Here is a 24210-nt window from a genome sequence, read left to right as displayed (position 1 = left end):
GGCGCTTACGCCATTATTAACGAAGCTCCGATATGAATACAATGCCGCGCGACGCTGTGCGGCGTAAGCGCTATCGACAATAAGGTACCTTTTCATAGATAATGGCCCAAATAATGTAAAAGTCAGGTCGTTCCGTGACAAAACCAGGCGCAGGGGCGTGTTTTGAAATTTGGCGCCCCGGGCCAATACGTTTCGCCGGCCCAGAAGTCAAGGAAGAAAAACAAAATGCAATTCGGGGCCAAGGCTAGGGTTGCCAGATCGAAAGGCGCTATTATCGGGAAAAAATATAAATTTTTCGGGATTTTGGGACTTAAATCGGGAAAAAAAAAGACATTCAAATTCGTAATTGTATTAAAAACAACGATATTTTACATTATTGGCGCTACATCAGCTGCTCTGCCCATAGACGTTTTTATATAAAAATTGTATAAATTCTTTGAGATCTTGAACAAACAAAAAAAAATCGCGGCGGCGAGCGGCTCGACGCGATGACAGTTCGGAATTTGAAATTATTGTTTTATAACGTGAAGCTGTTTTTCGGGACAATTTTCACTTTGTCGGGAATCGGGAACGCATGCTAAAAATCGGGAGAATCCCGCCAAATCCCGACCATCTGGCAACCCTAGCCAAGGCCCGGATGGGCCTAGGGTAAATACGTCCCTGACCAGGCGGTTTTGTATTTGGTTCGTTAACCGATAAATGTTATAAGTAACTACCCGAAAATGTACAAAATGATTGCATAATCATATTTAAATACCTAAAGACACAGAAGAAATAATAGTACTACCGTACAGAAAGGACACTTCCTACAAACCCGAAGTTTGACAGCGATTCAGGGTCGAATCATGCTGTCCCTTTCTAATATAATTTCTATCCCACATTATCCACACTATCCCTTTCGGCTATTTAGGGTTGTCAAAATTCAAGTGATTATCTTATCTGTGGTCGTGCACGCACAAGGAAGTCAAGTGGTGCCAACCCTACCCTAGTTAGGGTTGCCAGATGGTCGGGATTTGGCGGGATTCTCCCGATTTTTAGCATGCGTTCCCGATTCCCGACAAAGTGAAAATTGTCCCGAAAAACAGCTTCACGTTATAAAACAATAATTTCAAATTCCGAACTGTCATCGCGTCGAGCCGCTCGCCGCCGCGATTTTTTTTTGTTTGTTCAAGATCTCAAAGAATTTATACAATTTTTATATAAAAACGTCTATGGGCAGAGCAGCTGATGTAGCGCCAATAATGTAAAATATCGTTGTTTTTAATACAATTACGAATTTGAATGTCTTTTTTTTTCCCGATTTAAGTCCCAAAATCCCGAAAAATTTATATTTTTTCCCGATAATAGCGCCTTTCGATCTGGCAACCCTAACCCTAGTAGCATTTTCGTTGGGGCCCACGGTGCCAACGGTAGGGAAAACGTTGGGATGAGGTTCGTTCCGTAGCCAACATTAAAATTTGTATTGCCCCACCATCGCATTTACCAACATTGGCTGTGGCACAGATGCCCAACAATGGGCCTTTGTGTATTTTGGTACCGTTGGCTAAACAACGATAATATTCGTTGGCCCAATGGTGACAAATACCCCATTTACCAACATTGGCTGTGGCACGGATGCCCAACAATGGGCCTTTGTGTATTTTGGTAACGTTGGCTAATCAACGATATCATCCGATGGCCCAATGATGACAAATATCGAATTTACCAACATTGGCTGTGGCACTGATGCCCAACAACGGGCCTTTGTGTATTTTGGTAACGTTGGCTAAACAACGATAATATTCGTTGGCCCAATGGTGACAAATACCGCATTTACCAACATTGGCTGTGGCACGGATGCCCAACAATGGGCCTTTGTGTATTTTGGTAACGTTGGCTAATCAACGATATCATCCGATGGCCCAATGATGACAAATATCGAATTTACCAACATTGGCTGTGGCACTGATGCCCAACAACGGGCCTTTGTGTATTTTGGTACCGTTGGCTAAACAACGATAATATTCGTTGGCCCAATGGTGACAAATACCGCATTTACCAACATTGGCTGTGGCACGGATGCCCAACAATGGGCCTTTGTGTATTTTGGTAACGTTGGCTAATCAACGATATCATCCGATGGCCCAATGATGACAAATATCGAATTTACCAACATTGGCTGTGGCACTGATGCCCAACAACGGGCCTTTGTGTATTTTGGTAACGTTGGCTAAACAACGATAATATTAGTTGGCCCAATGATGACATATATCGCATTTACCAACATTGGCAGTGGCAGTGATGCCCAACAATGGGCCTTTGTGTATTTTGCTACCGTTCGCTAAACAACGATAACATTCGTTGGCCCAATGGTGACAAATACCGCATTTACCAACATTGGCTGTGGCACGGATGCCCAACAATGGGCCTTTGTGTATATTGGTAACGTTGGCTAATCAACGATATCATCCGATGGCCCTATGATGACAAATATCGCATTTACCAACATTGGCTGTGGCACTGATGCCCAACAACGGGCCTTTGTGTATTTTGGTAACGTTGGCTAAACAACGATAATATTAGTTGGCCCAATGATGACATATATCGCATTTACCAACATTGTCTGTGGCACTGATGCCCAACAATGGGCCTTTGTGTATTTTGGTAACGTTGGCTAATCAACGATAATATTCGTTGGCCCAATGGTGACAAATATCGCATTTACCAACATTGGCTGTAGCATTGATGCCCAACAATGGGCCTTTGTGTATTTTGGTAACGTTGGCTAATCAACGATATCATCCGATGGTCCACTGATGACAAATATCGCATTTACCAACATTGGCTGTGGCACTGATGCCCAACAATGGGCCTTTGTTTACTTTGGTAACGTTGGCTAATCAACGATATCATCCGATGGCCCAATGACGACAAATGTCGCATTTACCAACATTGGCTGTAGAACTTTGCTTGTGGCGTCACTAGATGGCGTTACTGTCTCCAAACATCGAAGTTATAGTTATTTTCTCGATTATTCCGGATATAATCATAATATTTTTTAAAAGTAACTTATAAATGTAATAGCTATAACTATAAAATTTATACATTAATTTTAAAAATTGCATTTTACCAACATTTTCTCAATTTAAATCTCAAAAAACATAAATCTCGCTTACGAAGTTTTGAAGTGCGGTTAGTATATATACAAATTAGAGTGTATAGTAAGTGTACTTGCTTCGGCAGTACATATACTAAAATTGGAACGATACAGAGAAGATTAACAACAACTGCTGCCTAGGACCTTCATGTGGGTATACAATTCAATGCCTACCGTAGTGTAATTGTAATATTTATCACCAAAGGCCCAATGTCGTATTACACAACCACTTACCTAACGTAGGGTAACTATAGGACTCGTAAACAAATGTCCATTACATAATTAGACTGTAGGCCCACTATAAATTACACAACTATTTACCTATGGTAGTATTGTAAGAATCCTACACAAGGCCCAACGTTAAAGTTACAATGTTGGCCCTTTGTGGGACAAGCTGTGTTGGGCCTCCAACCTGGTGCACGACTACCTACCGACCTACCTGACTTGCCGTTGGGTAATTGTTGAATTTGCAAACAGAAGCACAACGAAAAAATTGCCCTTTTTTTATTTTTTTGCAGTTGGCCCTACAGCAAGCCATACGGCCAAATGTAACAATTAACCAACCATCAAACAAATGTGTATAGGCCCAACCACGGCCCAACCAAAACCACAACCGTTGAATAATTGTATGATTTATTTAAGGGGTCATCCATTAATTACGTCACACGTTTAGGGGGAGGGAGGGGGTCAAGAAAATGTGACATATTGTGACATGGGGGAGGGGGGAGACACAAACTTTGTGACGTCACTTTAACTTCATCAGTAACCGAAATTTTTTTTAAATTATTTTATTCGCTGTACATTTAAATAACAAGTTTTTAAAACGATAATCGTTTTTATTCTTTTAATTTTCTTTCCTAAGCAGTTTTGGGTTATAAAATTACTAATATTTATATCGTCAAAAATATTTTGATAAAATATTAATAATACTTAAATAGGTACTTACTTAATTCGATTTGGCGATTTCGTAGAAAAAATGTGACGTCACACTAGGGGGGAGGGGTTTGCCAAATGTGACCAAATGTGACAAGGGGGGGGGAGGGGTCAAAAAACCTAGAAATTCGTGTGACGTAATTAATGGATGACCCCTAAATAGGCCCAACGAAAAAATTACTCTAATGGCCCTCTGTTGGGAATCTTCAGGAGGGCCTTTGTCGAGGGCGCTCCAGCAAATCGTACGGCCAAATGTAACAATTAACCAATCATCAAACAAATGTGTATAGGCCCAACCACGGCCCAACCAAAACCACCACCGTTGAATAATTGTATGATTTATTTAAATAGGCCCAACGAAACAATTACTCTTATGGCCCTCTGTTGGGAATCTTTGGGAGGGCCTTTGTCGAGGGCCCTCCAGCAAATCGTACGGCCAAATATAACGGTTGCCCAACTAATACGCAAACAAAGGCCCAACCAAATCCCTACAAGAAAATGCTATTAGGGTAATAATTGCTCGGAGCAATGCTGAGCCGAACGGAGGCGAGTTCGACCGAAGTCAGGAGTGTCTCCCCACTGCTAAAGATAGACAAGCCTTACTAAAATATTTTTTGACAACGCTGATTTTATTTTAATTTGCCTACGGCAATTCGGTAGGCAAGTGTTGTACATAACTACAATTGCTCAGAAAAAAACAAAAGGCGTCTTTACTTAAGCCCGTCTAATTTGAATAGAACAAAATCAGGTAGTGCCAATATAAAATTCATATTTTCATTGAAGTATGGCATGGCCACACTTGAAAAATCCAAAAAGAGTTAGTTATCTTGGTCACAGGTTACAGATGGCGTTTATGGCGTTATTCGTACAGTCAAGGGTAAAAATATGGGTGCACTCATCATACTCAAAAATATGTCCCTTATCTCTTATGTCAGCGAATTAAGAACTGTGGGACATAATTTTGAATAAGTTGTAATGGACTCATATTTTTACACTAGACTGTACCTAAACCTCAAGCACAGAATAAATAATAGTACTAGGTACAGAAGACTCACTCTAACAAAACGCGTCTGTTACGATCAGGACAGATATGGCCGCTAAGTGGCGACAGCGCCACGCGCGGCTTAAGTATGGCCATCCACCAAAATTGGTGTGGAACGGATGCACTTGTAGCTACCTGTTGCAAAGCCACGAAATCGCGGAGTGAGCCACGCCTGCCTCACAGATCCTGCCTAAAGTCTTTCAAGCGCTTGTGCTTACGTTTTGTTCGCATATGTCACCGATATTTTTTCATTTTCGGATGACATACGATTGTCATCTTGGTTACGTCACCGTAACGTGTAAAGGTGACGTTCGGATGTCTAGGGACCGTGCGCATTGGATGGTCTGCTATTTTGTGGCCTGAATCGCAGTAGCGGATTTGCCCTAAGGCCCAGTAGGCCCGGGCCTAGGGCGGCAAAAATTAGGGGCGGCAAATTGTGACAAAAAATTCGCTTAGCAAGAAATAACTTAAAATGTACCTAATCAATTTGATAGGTGCTGCGAAAGGGGCGGCTATAGAGCTTGAGGCCTAGGGCCGCAAAGACTGCAAATCCGCCACTGCTGAACCGGAAACATATGTGCACATGTACATTGCCAAAGCAAGTGCTACCATGGTATAATAATATACTCCGCCTGGTACTCCATTCCCGTCTTTTCTAGGTCACCTAACTGACACAAGCCTACGTCATCATGCGACAGCGTTATATGATAATATGCGATAGCGCTATATATAGCGGCCATGTTATTGTGACGTAGGCCTGTGTCACTCTGGGAATAGAAGACCATGTTTTATTAGACTATGAGTGCTACCATCTACCGTTCTTGTCGGTACGTTTCCTTGTGCATAGTAGGTTCTGCCATCTTGTGGGCTACATCGGAGGCATAAACGACACATTTACGCCTCGCGCCAAAAATCTGACGGATGCTATGCTGCCCCCTATAGTTCATGCACGTGGCCTATCTGTCAATTTCCTTGATAAAATGAGTGACGTGAACGTCATAATCACGGCAGTAATTCAGCGGCGAACGTCACTCATTTTATTGGAAATTGACAGAGGCGCCAGCTGCAGTTGACACCAGAACGTCACCTTTAGGGTAACATTCCATTTCTGACCGCAGCTGCACTACTGGTACTGAACGCGTCGGTGTTATTGTCAATTTCCATAGTAAAATGAACAGTAGTGCAGCTGTCGTTGGAAATGGACTGAAGAAATAAAGAAGAAAGAAAGACATTTATTGTAAAAACCTTCTACATACAGCGCCACTTCAGTTACAAAAAAGAGAGAACTTACTCACTAAAACACTTAAACTTACTCACTTAAAACCTGTATCTAGATACAGGGTAATTGTTAAAGTAAATGTTACACAAAAATAGACAAGTCCACCAGCAAAGTGAAAAAAGGACGGAGGACTGTCACCTTTAGTATTATTAACGTTCCAACGTTGCACATAAGAACATAATAGGTCATATTAAATAAGTAAACACTCCTTATCGTTGCATATGTTGTTATGTACCTATGTTGATATCGTAATGGCACCTACTCACATTGATTGTAAATAAATATTGAGTACTTGCCTATTATGCCGAATAGATTACTATATAAACTCATTGGTTCGAACTAGCAATGCACTCACGAGAACTTTCCAAAGCTGCGAAACTTTCCACATGAGAATTTCTCGGTAACTTCTGAGAATGTTCTCGAGAACGAGAATTTATTTATTTATCGTAGTTTCCCCCAGAAAATTCCGACTTTTGGTCTACCGCTTCCGGTCAGAAAAATGTATGACGGCCCGGCCAAACGGTCAGACCTAGGTGGGGGGTGCTCGACCAAATGTCATATAGGGACCCTGGCAGTTTTTGACGCCGCCATTTTTTTTTCAATATGGCCGACTTTTTTTTAAATTTTTTTCAAGTTTGTCCTAGCGCGCTGAAATTTTGGTCACGGAATCTCGGGGTCCCCTAGATACCTATGAATTTTTTTTTGAAAAAATGCTACAATTGAAACTGGGCACTTTTATTTTGTAGGGCAACTTTTAAACGGTGCGTGATAGGTGGGGGGTGCTCGACCAAATGTCATAGAGGACCCCGAGACAAAACAAACTGCATTAAAAAAAATAAAAATGGCCGACTTTTTTTTCAAGTTGGTCCGAGCGCGCTGTGATTTGGCATGGCGGGAGATAGAGACCTCTAGATTCCCATGAAAAAAATTTTTTGAAAAAATCCAAGATGGCGGAACAATAAGTTCCATGTTGCAGGAATGTTCTGAGAACATTCTCGAGAACGTTTCCGCTTTTTAGGAATGTTCTGCAATTTGTACTTGCTAGTTCGAACCCGCAATGTTCTGTTTGAATTCCTATCGCATGCTGACAAGTGTAAAAATATGGGTGCACCAATCATACTCAAAAATATGCCCCATATCTCTTATGTCAGTGAATTAAGAACTATGGGACATATTTTTGAGTAAGTTGTCTGCACCCATATTTTTACACGTGACTGAACAAGGCCGCAACACTTCCTTTCTTTGGATTTACTTAAGTCTGGTAATAGTAGATTGTTAACCAAGGGATGAAATGATGCCTTTCACCCGAGTTAAACACTCGACTTTTCATTTAGAGTACGACGAAAGTAAAATACCTACATATGTTTTTTTTTAAACATGACTAAGTATATTTTTTTATAGCATTTCTTGAGGGTACTTACAATTAACCATTTATGTAAAAGTATCGTTATTTATGGAATGGGGAGTTAAATATCAGAATGGTAATTGTATAACAAAGCCATTTAAAATCAAATTTCAATTGCTTATCTTAAAAAACCGTACTTGGAAAATAAAATGCTACTGCACTAGACTGCAGAAACGTGTCACTTTCTGCGCACCTTTTAGAACAACAATGACCCTCTTTCAGAGCATGAGAAATGAAAAAGTTGCTTTGTTAAAAAACCGTCATTAGCTATAATTAAGAAACCGTCGCGGTAAACATACAAGTATGTTATGTTTACAATACGAGGGTCAGACAAATCAAATCAGTTGCGAATGACCCCTACCGGAGAGCGTACGTGTTTGAACTACCTAATTATAATGTGATTACGTGATAACTATTTAGTTCTAAAAATAAATACTATTTATACAAGAAAAGCTATTAAAATATCATTATAAAATCATAATCGAAAGTGACTTGATCATTGTGTTTTAAGTGAAGTTAACTGGAAAACGTAGGTAAGTAACTACCTTCGTTTGTTCTGCTTCAATTTGATATTAGTTATTTGGTCAGAAAAATAAAACCTGGGTCTTTTACTCGTAGGTATGTAGTTAGACATAAGGTCTGTAGAATTGTAGATAATTGATTTGTTTTGTTATAATTTTTAGACTTTTGAATATTGGTAATTTCCAATTAATAAATATGATAACGACGTTTTGACAAATATTTATATTGACCCCGGGATTTGATTTGGTGTTTATCTTTTTATAATGCACTGATTTCGATAAAATTTTAAGTGTAAGAATTAAAAATAAATAAATTCAAAAGGTTATTATGCCTTTACGTTTATCTAAATATAGAAAACAGTTCATTTAAGAATTACATATCTACCCCCATATTGGAAAAAATACAAAATATTAAAGAACTTCGCTTAGATACTAAATTCTTCTGCGTAGTATGATGATGATGATTGATAAAAACTATCCTCTGTTCTTCACGGGCTTCAAACTATCTCCATACCAAATTTCATCTAAATCGGTTCAGTGGTGTAAACGTGAAGAGGTAACAGACAGACAGACATGAATTTTTAGTAGGGACGGTTTATTGTCTGTTTTACATACTCGATAAGCTGCTTTAACATGTTATGTGTTGCACACTGCTTATAATATTGAATCATTTCTATTTTAAGAATGCATAATATTAGGTTAAAGGTGTAGTTCGGATTCATTACTGCTGCAGTATTGTAAAGCCGCGTATCCATTAGAGGCAGCCTCGGGTCGAGCGGCTGCCTCGCCCCGAGGCCGCGCAAGTGGAGACGCTTGCTCAACCTGAGGCTCGCCGCGACACGAAGCAAATTCGTGGCCGCGAGCCGAGCCATATTTTGTCGGTTTTTTTACCGTGCTCAAAGGAGCCTCAGTCCGAGCCGTGCATTTGATGGAGACGATCGACGCGTTTTGGCTTTAAACTTGCGTTGCGGATCAAGCTGAGGCGATTCGCCTCGAGCTGATCACAACGTGCCTCGAGCCTTTGCCTCAGAGCGAGCAGCCTCAAACTGAGGCTGTTTGCTTCAAGTTGAGGCTGCTCGACCCGAGGCTGCCTCTAATGGATACGCGGCTTAAAGCGACATTACTGCGATATTATTGGAAATTAAACGAACTTACCTGTAAGTGAAGTTCTATTTCAATTATATTAGCTGCACAAACTTCGAAATGATAAATATTAACTGTGTAGTACGCGCTTATCATTCAGCCCATTCCACATGAAAGTTACAGAGGCAAAGCTAAAATTAAAAATATGTATCTGATTTATGAACGCAACTCCCACGCTGACCGGCTCCCGCGCTGTCAGCTGTCACGTCATTTAGTTTAGAGTAACAAGCCAAGACATAACACTTTCACTGCCAGTAGCCCGCTAGGGTTCTCTATTCTTAGGTACTTATCGCTACAAAGCGGAAAAAATAAAAAAAAAACATATGGTATCCGCTATGCTTGTAGCTTACGCTGGCAGTGAATATGCCAATAGATGGAACAACTTCGCCCCAATTCAGCAAAGCCAATATTACCATAACTTTGACAGGGATTATAGGTACACGAATCCCTGGTTGTCTCAGGACAACGTGGGTAATGGGTGGGATGGGTTATCATTTCGAAGTTTGTGCAGCTAATATAATTGAAATAGAACTTCACTTACAGGTAAGTTCGTTTAATTTCCAATTATTATTACGCTGCACAAACTTCTTCAATGATAAATATTAACTGTGTAGATGTTTAGAGATAAGTATTCAAAGTTTGTTTTGGCTTTGTATTGCAACAATGAAATCATTGATTAACAATGATTTATGATTTCATTTTAAATTAGGTACCTCTTTAGTTATCATTAACTATTTTCAAAATATATGTATATTTAGTTTACAATACAACATTATTTAGAGATCTAGTGATATCATTTCATCAAACTGTCTATCGTATAGTATAGATAGTTGAAACAAAAATAATTTAATCCTTATTAATAGGTGTATTTCATTTATACCACCAAATACCACATAAAAACTTAATTATTATAGGAATATCAAAGAAATCAAAGGATAGCATGAGATGCAATTATTAACGAATACAACAACTACAAGCAACTCTTGACAATGTGTTGCAGGTTACAATTTTTAGTAACACAAGAATCACTCCACCTTCATGTTTTTCTTCCACCAATATTAACTCCTAAACGATTTACAGTTGACACCAACACATAACAGGCTAAATAGGTGGTGAAAATAAAAATATACTTATCAATACAATTCTTTAAGAGTTGACTTAGTCCCTCTACAAATCGTTAGGGAAGTGATTTTTTCATGATTTTGAGGGCAATAAATAATCACTAACAAATAAATAACTACCATCCTCTACCATCACGAATATTATTGTTTGTTATTTATATACAGGTAATCAATGTATTACACCTCATTCAATTTAAAATTAGTGTTTTCCCTGAATAAAATAATGCTATGGATAGCAAGGGTTGCTGAAATTTATCAATCACAATAACAGTAAAGTTTGATATTTTATCAAGGACAGGGTTTTCACGTTGTGTACAATCACAACAGCTAATAAAAGTGATAAAGTAATTTTTTACTTTTCTTAATCCTGTAATGAATGATATTCATTAGTTGGTGAGATTGTTAATAAATAATTTAAGACCGATTAAGGGTACCTAGGTCACACTTTTAGGTTGAGTTTGATGTACTTAATCGAAAAAACGTTCTTCATAAAGTGTTCAATTCTATCATTTTGAGGAGAGCCTATTCCCCAATAAAAGCACAAGAGCAGATTTACAATTATTTACACATCTATACCTAGCTCCCTCATTACATAAGTAATGCTATTAAAACGGCAAGCACTTCTGGAACAGATGCCATAATATAATGAATGTAATTATTTTTACATAACATACACCAGTATTTCAAGTGTGTGTGTGTGTGTGTGTGCTTGACGGTGTCGGGCGCAAGGGATTACACCGTACTGTACTCCTTTTTCCTCTCCCTCTTCTCCTTCAGTGATGGCTGATGGCACTTCCTGGATAACACTGGGGTAACCAGGATAATACGCTGTTGAAACTTGAAACCAGTTAATAAAATATGTTTTTATAAATGGGAGCTGGGGCGCAAATCTATACAATTATATGTACATATGCATATAAATATTTTGTAAACTGAGCAGTTCCAATGACCGTGCCTTGATACCTTCTACTTTTCCTAAAACTTTAATGCCTTAGATTTCGTTTCAATTGGAAGGACAACCTAGATAAAATATTTTTTGCAAAAGCATCTACTTATGTAGAAAAAACATCTGGGTTACTTCACCAGGATATTTGTATAATAACCAATAACCCGGTAGGTACTATATACATTTCCAAACAGTTGTAAGAAATTTCAAATTTAATTTGCGTTAAATCTGAAATCTTACATTATTTTCACTCAATCAGCTTATGACACTTAAAGCACATATATCATTTAAGTAGAATATTGTAATGTCTCTTTTCACACTACTGCCTAATGTTACTAGACATAAAAATACTGTATTTCATTTCACCAGTTTGTAAATAATTGCGATAGCTGTGTTGTCTTCTCTCAGATGTATCTCAGTCTGGTAAACCGGAAATGAGAGTCTTTAAACATAAACAAGACCACCATAAGCTGAACAAAATGAATGTAATGCATTCTATTAGGCTCATTTCATAATTTCCACACGGGTGTAAGTATTACTGTAAGTAATTAAATATCTGCAAAAATTATACATTTATAACCCTTTATTTTAATTAACCGCCAAATTATGTCACACTAGGTGATATATTGGCATTGTATTTCTTTAAAATATACGAAATTCAGTATAGGTAAGTACTTTTTTCTTTTCAGCTCTTTAAATACACACATATTCATTAGCCAAACTTGTAGGTATAGGTACAAACAACCCATTTATATGAGCAAAGTTCATTAAAACTAATGACAACGAGACCAATATATAAAGGACTTTTTCTGTTTTATTTAAGTTTGTAGTTGTTCTTATCGGCTAAAGAAATAATTCTAGTATTACCCAGCTCTTTGAGGTAAGTACTAAGGAGCTAGTTTCATTTGATTATAGCTCCATATAGGTAATGGTATCAAGACTAATTAAGTGTATCTTGTATAGGTATGCACCTACATAGTATAAAAACATTTATAATAATGAGCTTCAACAATAGATAAGTATATGATCTAAATAATTGCTCATTGTGTGACCTCTAGATCTTAGACACTTCATGAAAGGTCTGACACATATAGACACCTAGACTAATAAAAAGACTTATGTCATTACTTCATTAGTTTCATAACAGTTCCAATTCCCTGTTGACTTAAACTGCTTAGTTGCAATAAATTTACTTGTCTTAAATATATAGGTATCTGTATTTATTTCTCTTAGGATTTGGTACAGAAAATATTTAAGTCAATATTAAACTGTATAAAGTGTACATTATTATATAAGAACATCATAGGCATATACACACAGTATATATCACAGTCACATAGTTTTCTAGTATTTGACTATCAATTTCACAGAAGTGATCATATTTTGGAATACCTGTAGGTATTGGCACAGACAAAAAATTGAATTTTGTATGACAAAATCCTTGTAAATATGATGTCACTGCAATTAAAAGAGTGTATTTAAATAACCCACAGCTTTTGAGAATTTGTTCTAAATGAACACAGGCTGTTGTAATGTCACTTGAGTGCGACCACATTGTGACTGCAGAGAGGAAAGTATTGCTCCGCTTTGTTGTAATGTTAAATGAATACTTTATTGTATGAAACAAATACAAGTAACAGTAAAACATACATTGGAAAATATGATTGATAATTGAGGCCTTGAAGTTGAAGTACCAGGCCGTAAGCCATTAGTTTTTCTGCTAGATTTTCTTATAATATCACTTGTCGACAGCATGTTTTAAAGAAATCTCTAATGCCTTTATTTTGCTTTAGTATTTAAAGGACCGCTGCCTTAGCAAAGATTCTCAGTGATGATCATCACTCAAAAGAAAGTCAGTCACTTAAGAGCGACGCCAGGTTGTCATAGCTGGTTGCAGCACAAAATTGATTAAGAACTAAATCATCACAGTTAGCAACCAGGAAACTTATTTTGTTTCATTTCAATACTTAGCCTTGTTCCTTACTGACAAGAATCTCACCAGCGGCAGTTTAAGTCGCTGGGTTCATCTTCAGAGCACCAATAAAAATTTTCAGCGCAGATTATTTTTACATAATGTTGTTTGGGTCATACTGGTTCTGTAATGTTCTTAATTATACATCTGAAAACAACAACGAGGTTGTCCTATTAGGATTTTTCCCTATCCAAATTTCTGGTGCCTCCGTCCCACGATGTCAAGATTTACTCGCTTAATTCATTGCTTGCTGAAATAAGAATAAATGTTTTAATTCACCTACTTGAAGATGAGTATATATGAAGAGACGGCCTATTTGGCATACCACATTGATTAGCTCATGGGGTTAAGAGCTATGTCTAGTCTAACACGCCACAAAACCCAGTTCTAGCAAGACTTGTGGCCTTAAGTCCACTGCCATTGGCAGGGCATGAGCAATATCTCAGTGCTGTTAGTAAGGAATATGACAACACCACAATGTCCCAAGGATACTGGCAGTGAACGCACCTAGTATTAGTATGTGAAAGATTGTCAAGTGCAAATATCATCAGAGATACCTAGGTTAGTACTCCAAAAAGCTTAGCATAGCCATTTTGCAAACGGACGCACCTAAATTAGTGCTCCAAAATGCAGTGCACAGCTCAGTCACCATGTGCAGTTAGCAGACAGACACACCTAGTATAGTGGCCCAGAACGCACAGTGCACGGCACAATCACCGTGTGCAGTTAGCAGACAGATGTACCTAGCATAGTACTCCAGAATGCAGTGCACAGATCAGTCACCATGTGCAGTTAGCAAACAGACACACCTAGTATAGTGGCCCAGAATGCATAGTGCACGGCACAACCACCGTGTGCAGTTAGCAGACAGATGCAAGTGCTCCAGAATGCAGTGCACAGCTCAGTCACCATGTGCAGTTAGCGGACAGATATATAGCTAGAATAGAGTTCCAAAAAATCCAGATCGAAAATCATGAACGAATAAGCACTTGATATTTCTCCACTGTATTTCTTACCTTGCGTTTTATTTCCCTTTCGGAATTTTAGATATGTATTAAACATTCGGGCGCTGGCGAGCGAGGAGGGCACAGATTGCTTTTTATACGCCACGCGAAAAATCGCTTTTTTCTCTACGCCGCTGGCGGAGATGGAGATGATAATGCAGACCTAAAATAAAAAGTAGGTACGTCCATGGCCTGCTAGATTCTTATTTTGATATGCAACATGTCCGGGCATGGATGGCTATCCATGATATCCACGATACGACGCCGCCTCTGACCTTGGTCGCGAAAGTAGCATTTTCTTCTTCAATCTTCTTGTATTTTCTTCCAATTTTGTAATTGGTCGGACTGTCGTACACTAATATTGAATTTTTTCACATATTTATTATGTATTTACTATTATTTTCTGATAAAATGTTATATTTTATTAAGCTCCAATGGTTTAGGCTGACATGAATAAACACAATGACGTGACAGCTGACAGCGCGGGAGCCGGTCAGCGTGGGAGTTGCGTTCATAAATCAGATACATATTTTTAATTTTAGCTTTGCCTCTGTAACTTTCATGTGGAATGGGCTGAATGATAAGCGCGTACTACACAGTTAATATTTATCATTGAAGAAGTTTGTGCAGCGTAATAATAACTGCCGCAAATAACAAAATGCGCTTTCTGCAGTACCGTAAAACAAGGCGAGTAGGTTTCGCGGGGAGCTATGGGTTATGAATGGGGAGAGAAGGATTGAGAGGGGGTGAGGTGGGTTTTTAAGGCTACTGCTACAAAAATAATGTATTCCAATTTAAAATGGAGCTATAGTAATATTCATAATAAAAAAAAATTGATCCAACAATCTTCCAAAATCACCTTTGTATGAAAAACCCTCTCACCCCAAATACGAGGCACTACGGGGTAAGGTAGGTTTTCCTCTTTATCGTCAAAGTTATGAAATGGAACTACCCAAAATAAAATACAAACTAAAATACAAACGTCCGAACCACTTATTATATATATGTTGCAGTCAAAAGTGTGAACTGGTCAAAAGAACTTTTAACCGACAAAAACAGGCCAAACTGCTTTTGACTGAGCATGTTGGTCAAAAGTAATTTGACCTGAAAATCATACCTATTTCTGGCAGCAGCAGTTTCGTTTTTTGGGCGTAGCAAAAAAAAATAACCCTAACCTAACTATCTCTGCGAGTACTTTTGACTGATAGGTCTGATAGTAACAGTCACAATTACTATTAACCAATGATTTTCAGGTAAAACTACTTTTGACCAACATGCTCAGTCAAAAGCAGTTTTGCCTGTTTTTGTCGGTTAAAAGTTCTTTTGACCAGTTCACACTTTTGACTGCGACATATACACCATTCAGTTTTCTCATGTAAAAATAAAATTTTATCGAGGATTGAAAGTCAAATTTCACCAGTACTTAATGCAGTCGACTGCAGCAGTATTGCAGCGCAATAATACTCTCTAGCCGCCCAGAGGCCTATAAAAAGGCCATTATTTTGACAAATCAAAATTGCATTTGTCTTGGCAAGTTTTGACGCGTGGCCGGCTAGAGGATACTCAAAATCGATGCTGCTGCCGGATTTTTGACATTTGCAGCAGTAATGCAGTCGGCAGTAATATTGCAGCATTAGTGCAGTCTGAATCATACCTTTTCACATCACCAATTCTAAAAAGGGCTTTTTCTTCCCTGCTAGGAGGGATCAAAGTGGCACTATTCTTCCCTACTAGAAGGGATCAAAGTAACACTTTTCTGCACACTATTTTTTCATTTTTTTGCACATTATTTTTTTAGCTTATAATCTGTTTAAGCATCATAATACCCTTATAGGAGATGTGAAAAGCAGTACCTATGTGTCACATCGGTAAATTAATTCGTCTTGGGCGTTAACACTTGAATCCCTCATTACACTCAGGATTCTATTATCCATCAATCCATCCATCCATCCAACCATCCATCCATCCATTCATCCATCCATCCATTCAACCCAATCCATCGCTTCATTCAGGATTCAATGTACGCCCTTGATGGAAATATACCATTTTGATCCCTTGTAACACAAACTACTATTTCTTTTCCAGATTCAGCCATAAAACATGCGCGCTGCAATATTGCTTGCGTGCGCGGCGCTCGCGGCGCACGGGGCGCACGCGCAAGTTGAACGCCGGCTAGGCAACTTTAGAGAAGTGTTCGCTTGGAAACAGATGACATTTAACATTAACGGACAGACACGTGAGTTTTACACACACGTATTATATCTAAGGTCTGGCCTTACGGGCACTAAAAATGATACTAGTTCAGCGGTGTCACTCACGAATTCGAGCCAATCGTGCAGCCTAACGCAACTAGTTGCAACCAATCGCGCGCGAGATGCGGACTCATCAACCAATCGCGTTGTAGCGGTGTCACACCGCCCTGCTGGCCCCATTCATTCCCCATTCTTATTGCCCGTATGGCCAGTCCTTAGATGTTATATGTCAATGGTTTTACATAAAATATCACCGGCAGGCTTTCTTCTAAACTGCTGAACCGATTTAGCGGTAAGTATAGATGAAATTTAGTAAGTATTTGACACAGAGCAACAGACAGAGGTACATTTACATAAAAAAAAAATATAGGGGACATCTTACACAGTTCAACCTATAGCCCCAAACTAAGCAAAGCTTGTACTATGGGTGCTAGGCGACTATATACATACTTATATAGATAAATACATTCTTATATACATAGAAAACACCCATGACTCATTAACAAATATTAGTGTTCATCACACATATAAATGCCCTTACTGGGATTCGAACCCAGGATCATCGGCTTCGCACCGGCAGGGTCACTACCCACTAGGCCAGACCGGTCGTCAAACATTAAGTAGGGATTTTAAGTACTTGATTCGGATCTCGAAGAAACAAACACACAAATATATTGGCCATTTATCAAACGGTAAAACCAGACGGGTCCTTTAAATTTACTGGGGGCACTGGGGCTTTGACCTTTGTTCAAACTTGATTATTTGAATATTGTTGTGAACTCGTGTTTACTGTTTTTTTTTACGAGAAATATTTATTGACACATTAAGCAAATAAATATAAATACCTATTGTATAAAAACTTATAATGGGTGGATCAACTATGTATTTCTTGTTGTTAAATATTCTGTCCTGTCAGTCGGAGGATATTAGCACAGTTTGTTAAAATAAATTGTATATTCACAATCTTCGCAGAAATTGGGTTTTTTTCTGATCTCCTGCCGGGAAGCGTCAACTTACTGCCTGCTGCGCTAAACGAAGTACTAGGTACCTTCCGGCTCCGGCGAGAAAAAAATAGTATAGGTACTAGACGTGCGCGCCGGTCGAAAAAAATCGGGCGGCGGCGCGCCACGAAAAAATCCACGGCGGCGGCGTAACGCCGGCGGCGGCGTAACGCCGGCGGCGTGGGATTTTTCAACTTTTCAATATTAAAACGTATATAATGAAAGCCACGCTTAACCCTTAAATCGACAACGGAAAAAAATCTCAAAAAACTGTGTTAGTATCATTTTTTAGTGTTATTATCTTATTATGTGCTTTCACCCAGCAGATGGGATCTGCAGTCAGCCCCAAAACAGTTAAAGAAAAAGAAAAAAATAAAATAACAACCTGACTGTAGAACAAACGAAGCTTAAATAATAATAAAATCTTATTATGTGGTTGTTTATTGTAGAAAAATCATAAAAATCATCTATTTATAATAGTTTCGAAAAAACATAGGTACCTATGTCAAATATGTTGGATGTTGCCAGGTTCAGTGTAAATAAAAAGATACGCCGCATAATGTAAGACGTCCAGTATTTTGGACGTTGCCGAGTATACATACCATAGGTACTTTATGTGTATAAGGTTTTTTTTGTCAAATTAATTACTTACAAATACACTTACTGATAATGTCAAGTCAACTTATGTTAATATGAATTTAAGTAACTCATTTTTTTTCCAAAAACTATATAGCTCGTAGGTGGTAAAATTTTACCAGTCATTGACGTCATTTATTAAACTTAGCGGGGTATCGTAGGTTGCAGCAACATCTGAGCAATGGTTTTTATATAAATAGTGCAAAAAATATGCAATTATATAAATATTTTCGTAAGAAAATTGTCAAATAAAATCAGGTCTGTCTCTTGATGTCTTGATGAACGCACAGGAAAAAAAATCCGTAAAAATATTTTTATCTATTTGGTTCATTACGTTGTAATACGACAAGTAATTACTTTTTAAAACGTTTTGTAACACCTAACATCCATCTGTTTAATTTATTTACCATAAAAATTACTAGAATATTTGATAATTTTACTCTTCGCATACTTGGCAATGTCCAACATACTGGCCTTACAAAAGTGCCGTGTAATTGACAACGGTCAAAACACTGGACATTATACTTTGTAAATGTGTTTTACCCATACATACAACACATTTTTATGTATGATTTACATAAACTACTGCCACATAAGAAATAGTTAGTATGGTGTTGGTGCGACATAAAATAGTAGTAGAAATTAAATTATATAACCAAAAAAATTCCGTACTAAATTATTGCCATGTTTAAGTAAGTAAGTATTTTACGTCAAAAATGTGTGAGTTACGTAGGAAGTGGCGCTCGCAATAATTTTCAACTATTTTTTATCGGACTATAACCTATTACATATTTTAACGCTGCATAATACTGTCTTATAAAAAAATATTCGGCGCGAATTTTAAACTACCGGCGGCGGCGGCGGCGCGCTGACTCCTTATGGCGGCGGCGCGCACGTCTAATAGGTACATAACTCGGACAGAAATAGTTATTTGTACAACAAGAGATCAAAGTTTGATATTTCTTCGAGTGCTTATTTTGAGTCCCGTGCAAGCGAAAGATTCTATAATAATCTAATTTAGAATCTTGAGCGTAGTAAGGGATTCAAAAGCGCACGAGATGTAAATAACTTTGATCTCGTGTAGTACACAAAATTTTTCACCCTAAGCAGTGAGAACATACCTAGAGGGACAGAGATAATAGAACCCAAGTATATCGAACTTGTATTAGACCCCGCATGTTGAAATGACTATAAATGTCACTTGAATGTCATTTTGTCTCACTTTGAGTGAGACACAATCAGTGAGCAAAATGCGATTTTGCTCACTGAGTGAGACAAAATGACTCAGTGAGCAAAATCGCATTTTGCTCACTGTTTTTAAGAAGCAAAGTACCCTTGTTCGAGCTGCTGAGGTGAAAATAAAATTGTCCGCCACTAATAACTATCACAAATAAGCTTGTTTGGTGAATTAAGATTGCCTTAAAATCAGGGTTTAAAGAGTGACCCAGGAGAATGTAGGCATGGCAACGAAACATAAGAAAAACGTAACCTTAACGATAAAAGATCTAAGTTATAATTGGAAAAAAAATAACTTTTTTTAAGATTTAACACCAAGGTAGGGTATCTACATTATGGTCATCGTTTCGTATATTTATATTTACCTACCTATAGAAAAACGATTGTCTAACCTTAACTTTACATACTCGTATGTACTAGAGTTCTCCCAAGATAAGTCTGCAACGATATTGATAGCACACGCAGTGCAAGTGTTATTTAAACGTCATAATTTCATAGAAGTTTGACGTTTAAAATAACACTTGCACTGCGTGTGCTATCAAAACCGTTGCAGACTTATCTTGGTCTAACTCTATAAATAGTTTTGTTGAATTGTGAGTGTATTTATGTATTAAGTAACAGAAAACAAGTAGGTAATCGTTCCTATGACATTTGACACCATTTACTGATAAAAATAAATAGGTAGGTAATCCGTTTTCAATAACATAGGTAACTATAGTTAGCATTTTTGATGTTTTAATAGGTAACGGCAGGCGTGGCTCACTCCGCTATTTCGTCGCTTTGCTACAGGTAGCTAAAAGTACATCCGTTCCACACCAATTTTGGTGGCTAGCCATAAGCCGCGCGTGGCGCTGTCGCCACCTAGCGGCCATATCTGTCCTGATCGTAACAGACGCGTTTTGTTAGAGAGTGAGTCTTCTGTACTATTATTTATTCTGTGGTAACGGTAACAAAATATACTTAATTTGCTGATTCACCATACAAGTTGTTCGAGAGATAATTCCACATTGTATTTCGGCAAGTAGGTTAACTCTCTTAGGAATAAATATTAAAAAGTAGGTTAAGTATATATAGATTCATAGGTTCACAAGCGCTTTTGTATATATGAATAGGTTCGTGGTAACCATACAATTATGACCAAGGTCACGGTCAGTCACGACTATAGTGCATCTCGGAAATGTTTACGATCTTTTTAAAGTTTTCCTCATACTAGACAAGTGTATGTAAGTATTGCACAGTGGCATATAATAGTACATTATTGTCGAGGCTCGGAAGCAGCTACTTGCAGGCTGAGGATTCGTTTTAAACGGACGACCTTGGGAGTCCGTTTAATTGAATCCGAAGCCAGCAAGTAGCCTTCCAGCCGAGTCATATATAGTGCTTTTCTCAAAAATGGTGCAAGAAATATAAATATCATAGAAATATTTTACAAAAGCAACGTTCTTACGTATATATTTTCACGGAAAAAAGTAGAAACAATTGAAAAAATTACCTTTGCCGCCTTTTTATTTTTTTAATAAAAAAATAGAAGTGTATTTTTCTGCCGAAAATACGCCAACCTATTTGAGACAGCTAAATAGTCGCGGTACTAATCATCTGTTTGGCTGTTTAATGGGCCTGTGCCTTCATTTGATATGGCCATTTCAACTTTTAAAAAGTTTGGAACTCGACAAATAATGGAATTTGTATGCAACATTGCAGTCCCAAAATCGAGACTGCAATGTTTTTAACTTTTTAATTTTTGACTGACCATAAACTACGCGCTTCGCGACCTATTTTTTAAACGGCAAAGTCGACTTTGCCGTCCATTTTTGAGAAAAAATAATTTACCTCAGTGAGTGCTACACTCCATACTATATAGTCAATACATAACTTATAAGTTATAAATGGGAGGCAGTGGGGTGACACTCCTCCTTTCGGGTATTCTCGGCTCCTTTCGGCTCAACATTCGAGCTATTATTAGGGTTGACACAACTTGACGTCCTTTTGCGTGCACAACCAGACATAAGATAATGACTTAATTTTGATAACCGTAAATAGCCGAAAGCGATAGTGCCATATATTAGAAAGGGACAGCATGATTCGTCCCTTAATCGCTGTCAAACTTCAGTTTTGTATGAAGTTTCCTTTTGGTATGGTAGTACTATTATTTATTCTGTGATAGGAGGTATGGTCAATAGACGTATATCTAAGTCCTTGCGACATGATCTGCGTCTCTTTAATACTAACCGTATTAAAGAGACTATTGAGAGAAACCAAGGCTCCAAAGTGTTCGCAAAGGACAAGTCTATTGGGCAAAGCCAGCTGACAAAGCTGAAACGGGAAGATGGCAGCATAGCGTCGAGCAAAGCGGAGGTTTTAGGTGAGATCGAGAGGTTCTATGGACAGTTATACACTTCGATCGCAAAGCCCGTTGACAGCTTGGTAGGAGATCCAAGAGCCAAGTGTCCCGACATTATACCGAAGATATCCCGGACATCAGTCTGTACGAGATTAGGATGGCCCTGAAGGAGCTTAAGAACAACAAGGCGCCGGGCAAAGACGGAATCACTTCAGAGCTTCTGAGAGCGGGTGGAACACCGGTACTTAAAGTCCTCCAGAAGCTCTTTAATTCCGTCTTGTCCGAGGGCATAACGCCTGAAACATGGAATAGAGGCGAGGTGGTGCTGTTCTTCAAAAAAGGTGATAACAACCTATTGAAGAACTACAGACCCATCACGCTTCTGAGCCATGTCTATAAGCTGTTTTCAAGGGTCATCACGAACCGTCTCGAACACAGACTTGATGACTTCCAGCCTCCCGAACAAGCCGGTTTCCGAAAAGGCTATAGTACCATAGACCACATCCATACGCTGCGGCAAGTTATACAGAAGACCGAAGAGTATAACTTGCCATTATGCTTAGCGTTTGTGGACTATGAGAAAGCCTTCGATTCGGTGGAAACATGGGCGGTGCTTGAGTCTCTTCAGCGATGCCATATTGACTATCGGTACATCGAAGTGTTGAAGTGTTTGTATAGTAACGCCAGCATGTCGGTCCGAGTACAGGAGCAGAGCACGAGGGCGATTCCATTGCGAAGAGGCGTAAGGCAAGGAGACGTTATCTCTCCGAAACTGTTTACTGCCGTAATGGAAGACACCTTCAAGCTCCTGGAATGGGAAGGACTTGGCATCAACATCAACGGCGAATACATCACTCACCTTCGGTTTGCCGACGATATCGTAGTCATGGCAAAGTCGATGGAGGAACTCAGCATGATGCTCGATGACCTCAACCGAGTTTCACAACGGGTGGGCTTGAAAATGAACATGGACAAGACGAAACTTATGTCAAATGCCAATGTTGTGCCCATCCCAGTCTCTGTTGGGAACTCGGTACTCGAAGTTGTTGACTCGTACATCTACCTAGGACAAGTAGTCCAATTAGGTAGGTCCAACTTCGAGAAAGAGGTCAACCGCCGAATGCAACTCGGTTGGGCAGCGTTCGGGAAACTACGTAATGTCTTTTCGTCCGACATACCTCAGTGCCTCAAGACGAAAGTCTTTAATCAATGTGTGTTACCAGTGATGACTTACGGCTCCGAAACGTGGTCTTTCACTATCGGCCTCATCTCAAAACTCAAAGTCGCTCAACGAGCTATGGAGAGGGCTATGCTCGGAGTTTCTCTACGTGATCGAATCAGAAATGAGGAGATCCGTAGACGAACTAAAGTCACCGACATAGCCCACCGGATTAGCAAGCTGAAATGGCAAGTGGGCAGGCCACATTGCACGCAGAGAAGATGGCCGATGGGGTCGAAAAGTGCTCGAGTGGAGACCACGGACTAGCAAGCGCAGCGTAGGACGTCCACCCACAAGATGGACAGACGATCTTGTTAAGGTCGCCGGAAGACGCTGGATGCGGGTCGCTTCCAACCGGCACGTATGGAGGTCCAAGGGGGAGGCCTATGTTCAGCAGTGGACGTCTTATGGCTGAGATGATGATGATGATGATGAGGAGGTATGGAACTATGGATGCTCGCGGGTCGCTAGTAATCATAAAATATAACCTGATGACGTTATTATAGGTATAATATAAAGATCATGGTCGCTTTTGATATCGATAGGCACACTTGGGAGGAGCTCGCGTCAGATCGCGATGGATGGAGGGGTACCATCGCGAAAGGTCGCGAAATTCACGACAAGGCATGGTTCTAAGACCTTGCCTGAAAACGCGCAAAGATGCACAATCCACCTGATGATGCCGACATGGCTCATGGCTCCCAGCTTCAGCTGCCACAAATGCGGACGCAAATGCCGGTCCCGCATTGGCTTATACGGCCACGAGAGACGTTGTTCCTCGCTTAGAGACGCTGCAAAAATCATTTATCAAGATGTTAAAGGCCTGATGAATATAAAGCGTAACTTTGTATTTCAGTTCTCCGGGACCGTTTCGGCAGCGACGGGCTAGAAGAGGACAGCAGACAGAAGAGACAGACTGATGAGGTCGTCTTTAACAACCACGAAGAAGAACCTGAGAGGAACTGGAATCAGAGTGAGTTTATGTACCTATAGTCTGGCAAACCAATTTTGTCAGTAGGAGAG

The 24210-nt window shown here is 39.1% G+C and overlaps 2 protein-coding genes across 3 annotated transcripts in view; both read left to right on the top strand.

The window, feature by feature from the left end:
- The window catches only part of LOC134802393 (uncharacterized), a 329661-nt gene that overhangs the window by 301430 nt on the left and 4021 nt on the right, over window positions 1-24210 (top strand). The gene's annotated exons all lie outside the window — the stretch shown is intronic.
- The window catches only part of LOC134802378 (L-dopachrome tautomerase yellow-f2-like), a 51205-nt gene continuing 35171 nt past the window's right edge, over window positions 8177-24210 (top strand). The window contains exons 1-3 of one of the 2 annotated variants that reach the window (XM_063775013.1): window positions 8177-8328; window positions 16588-16738; window positions 24044-24160. In XM_063775013.1, the coding sequence (XP_063631083.1) occupies window positions 16603-16738; window positions 24044-24160 (253 nt within the window). In that variant the 5' untranslated portion in view covers window positions 8177-8328; window positions 16588-16602. The remainder of the gene's footprint in view (window positions 8329-16587; window positions 16739-24043; window positions 24161-24210) is intronic. The other variant, XM_063775012.1, reaches the window with a different exon arrangement.

Source organism: Cydia splendana, chromosome 24 (assembly GCF_910591565.1).
Source record: "Cydia splendana chromosome 24, ilCydSple1.2, whole genome shotgun sequence".
Lineage (NCBI taxonomy): Eukaryota > Metazoa > Arthropoda > Insecta > Lepidoptera > Tortricidae > Cydia > Cydia splendana.
This window is presented reverse-complemented; position numbering and strand designations above follow the sequence as displayed.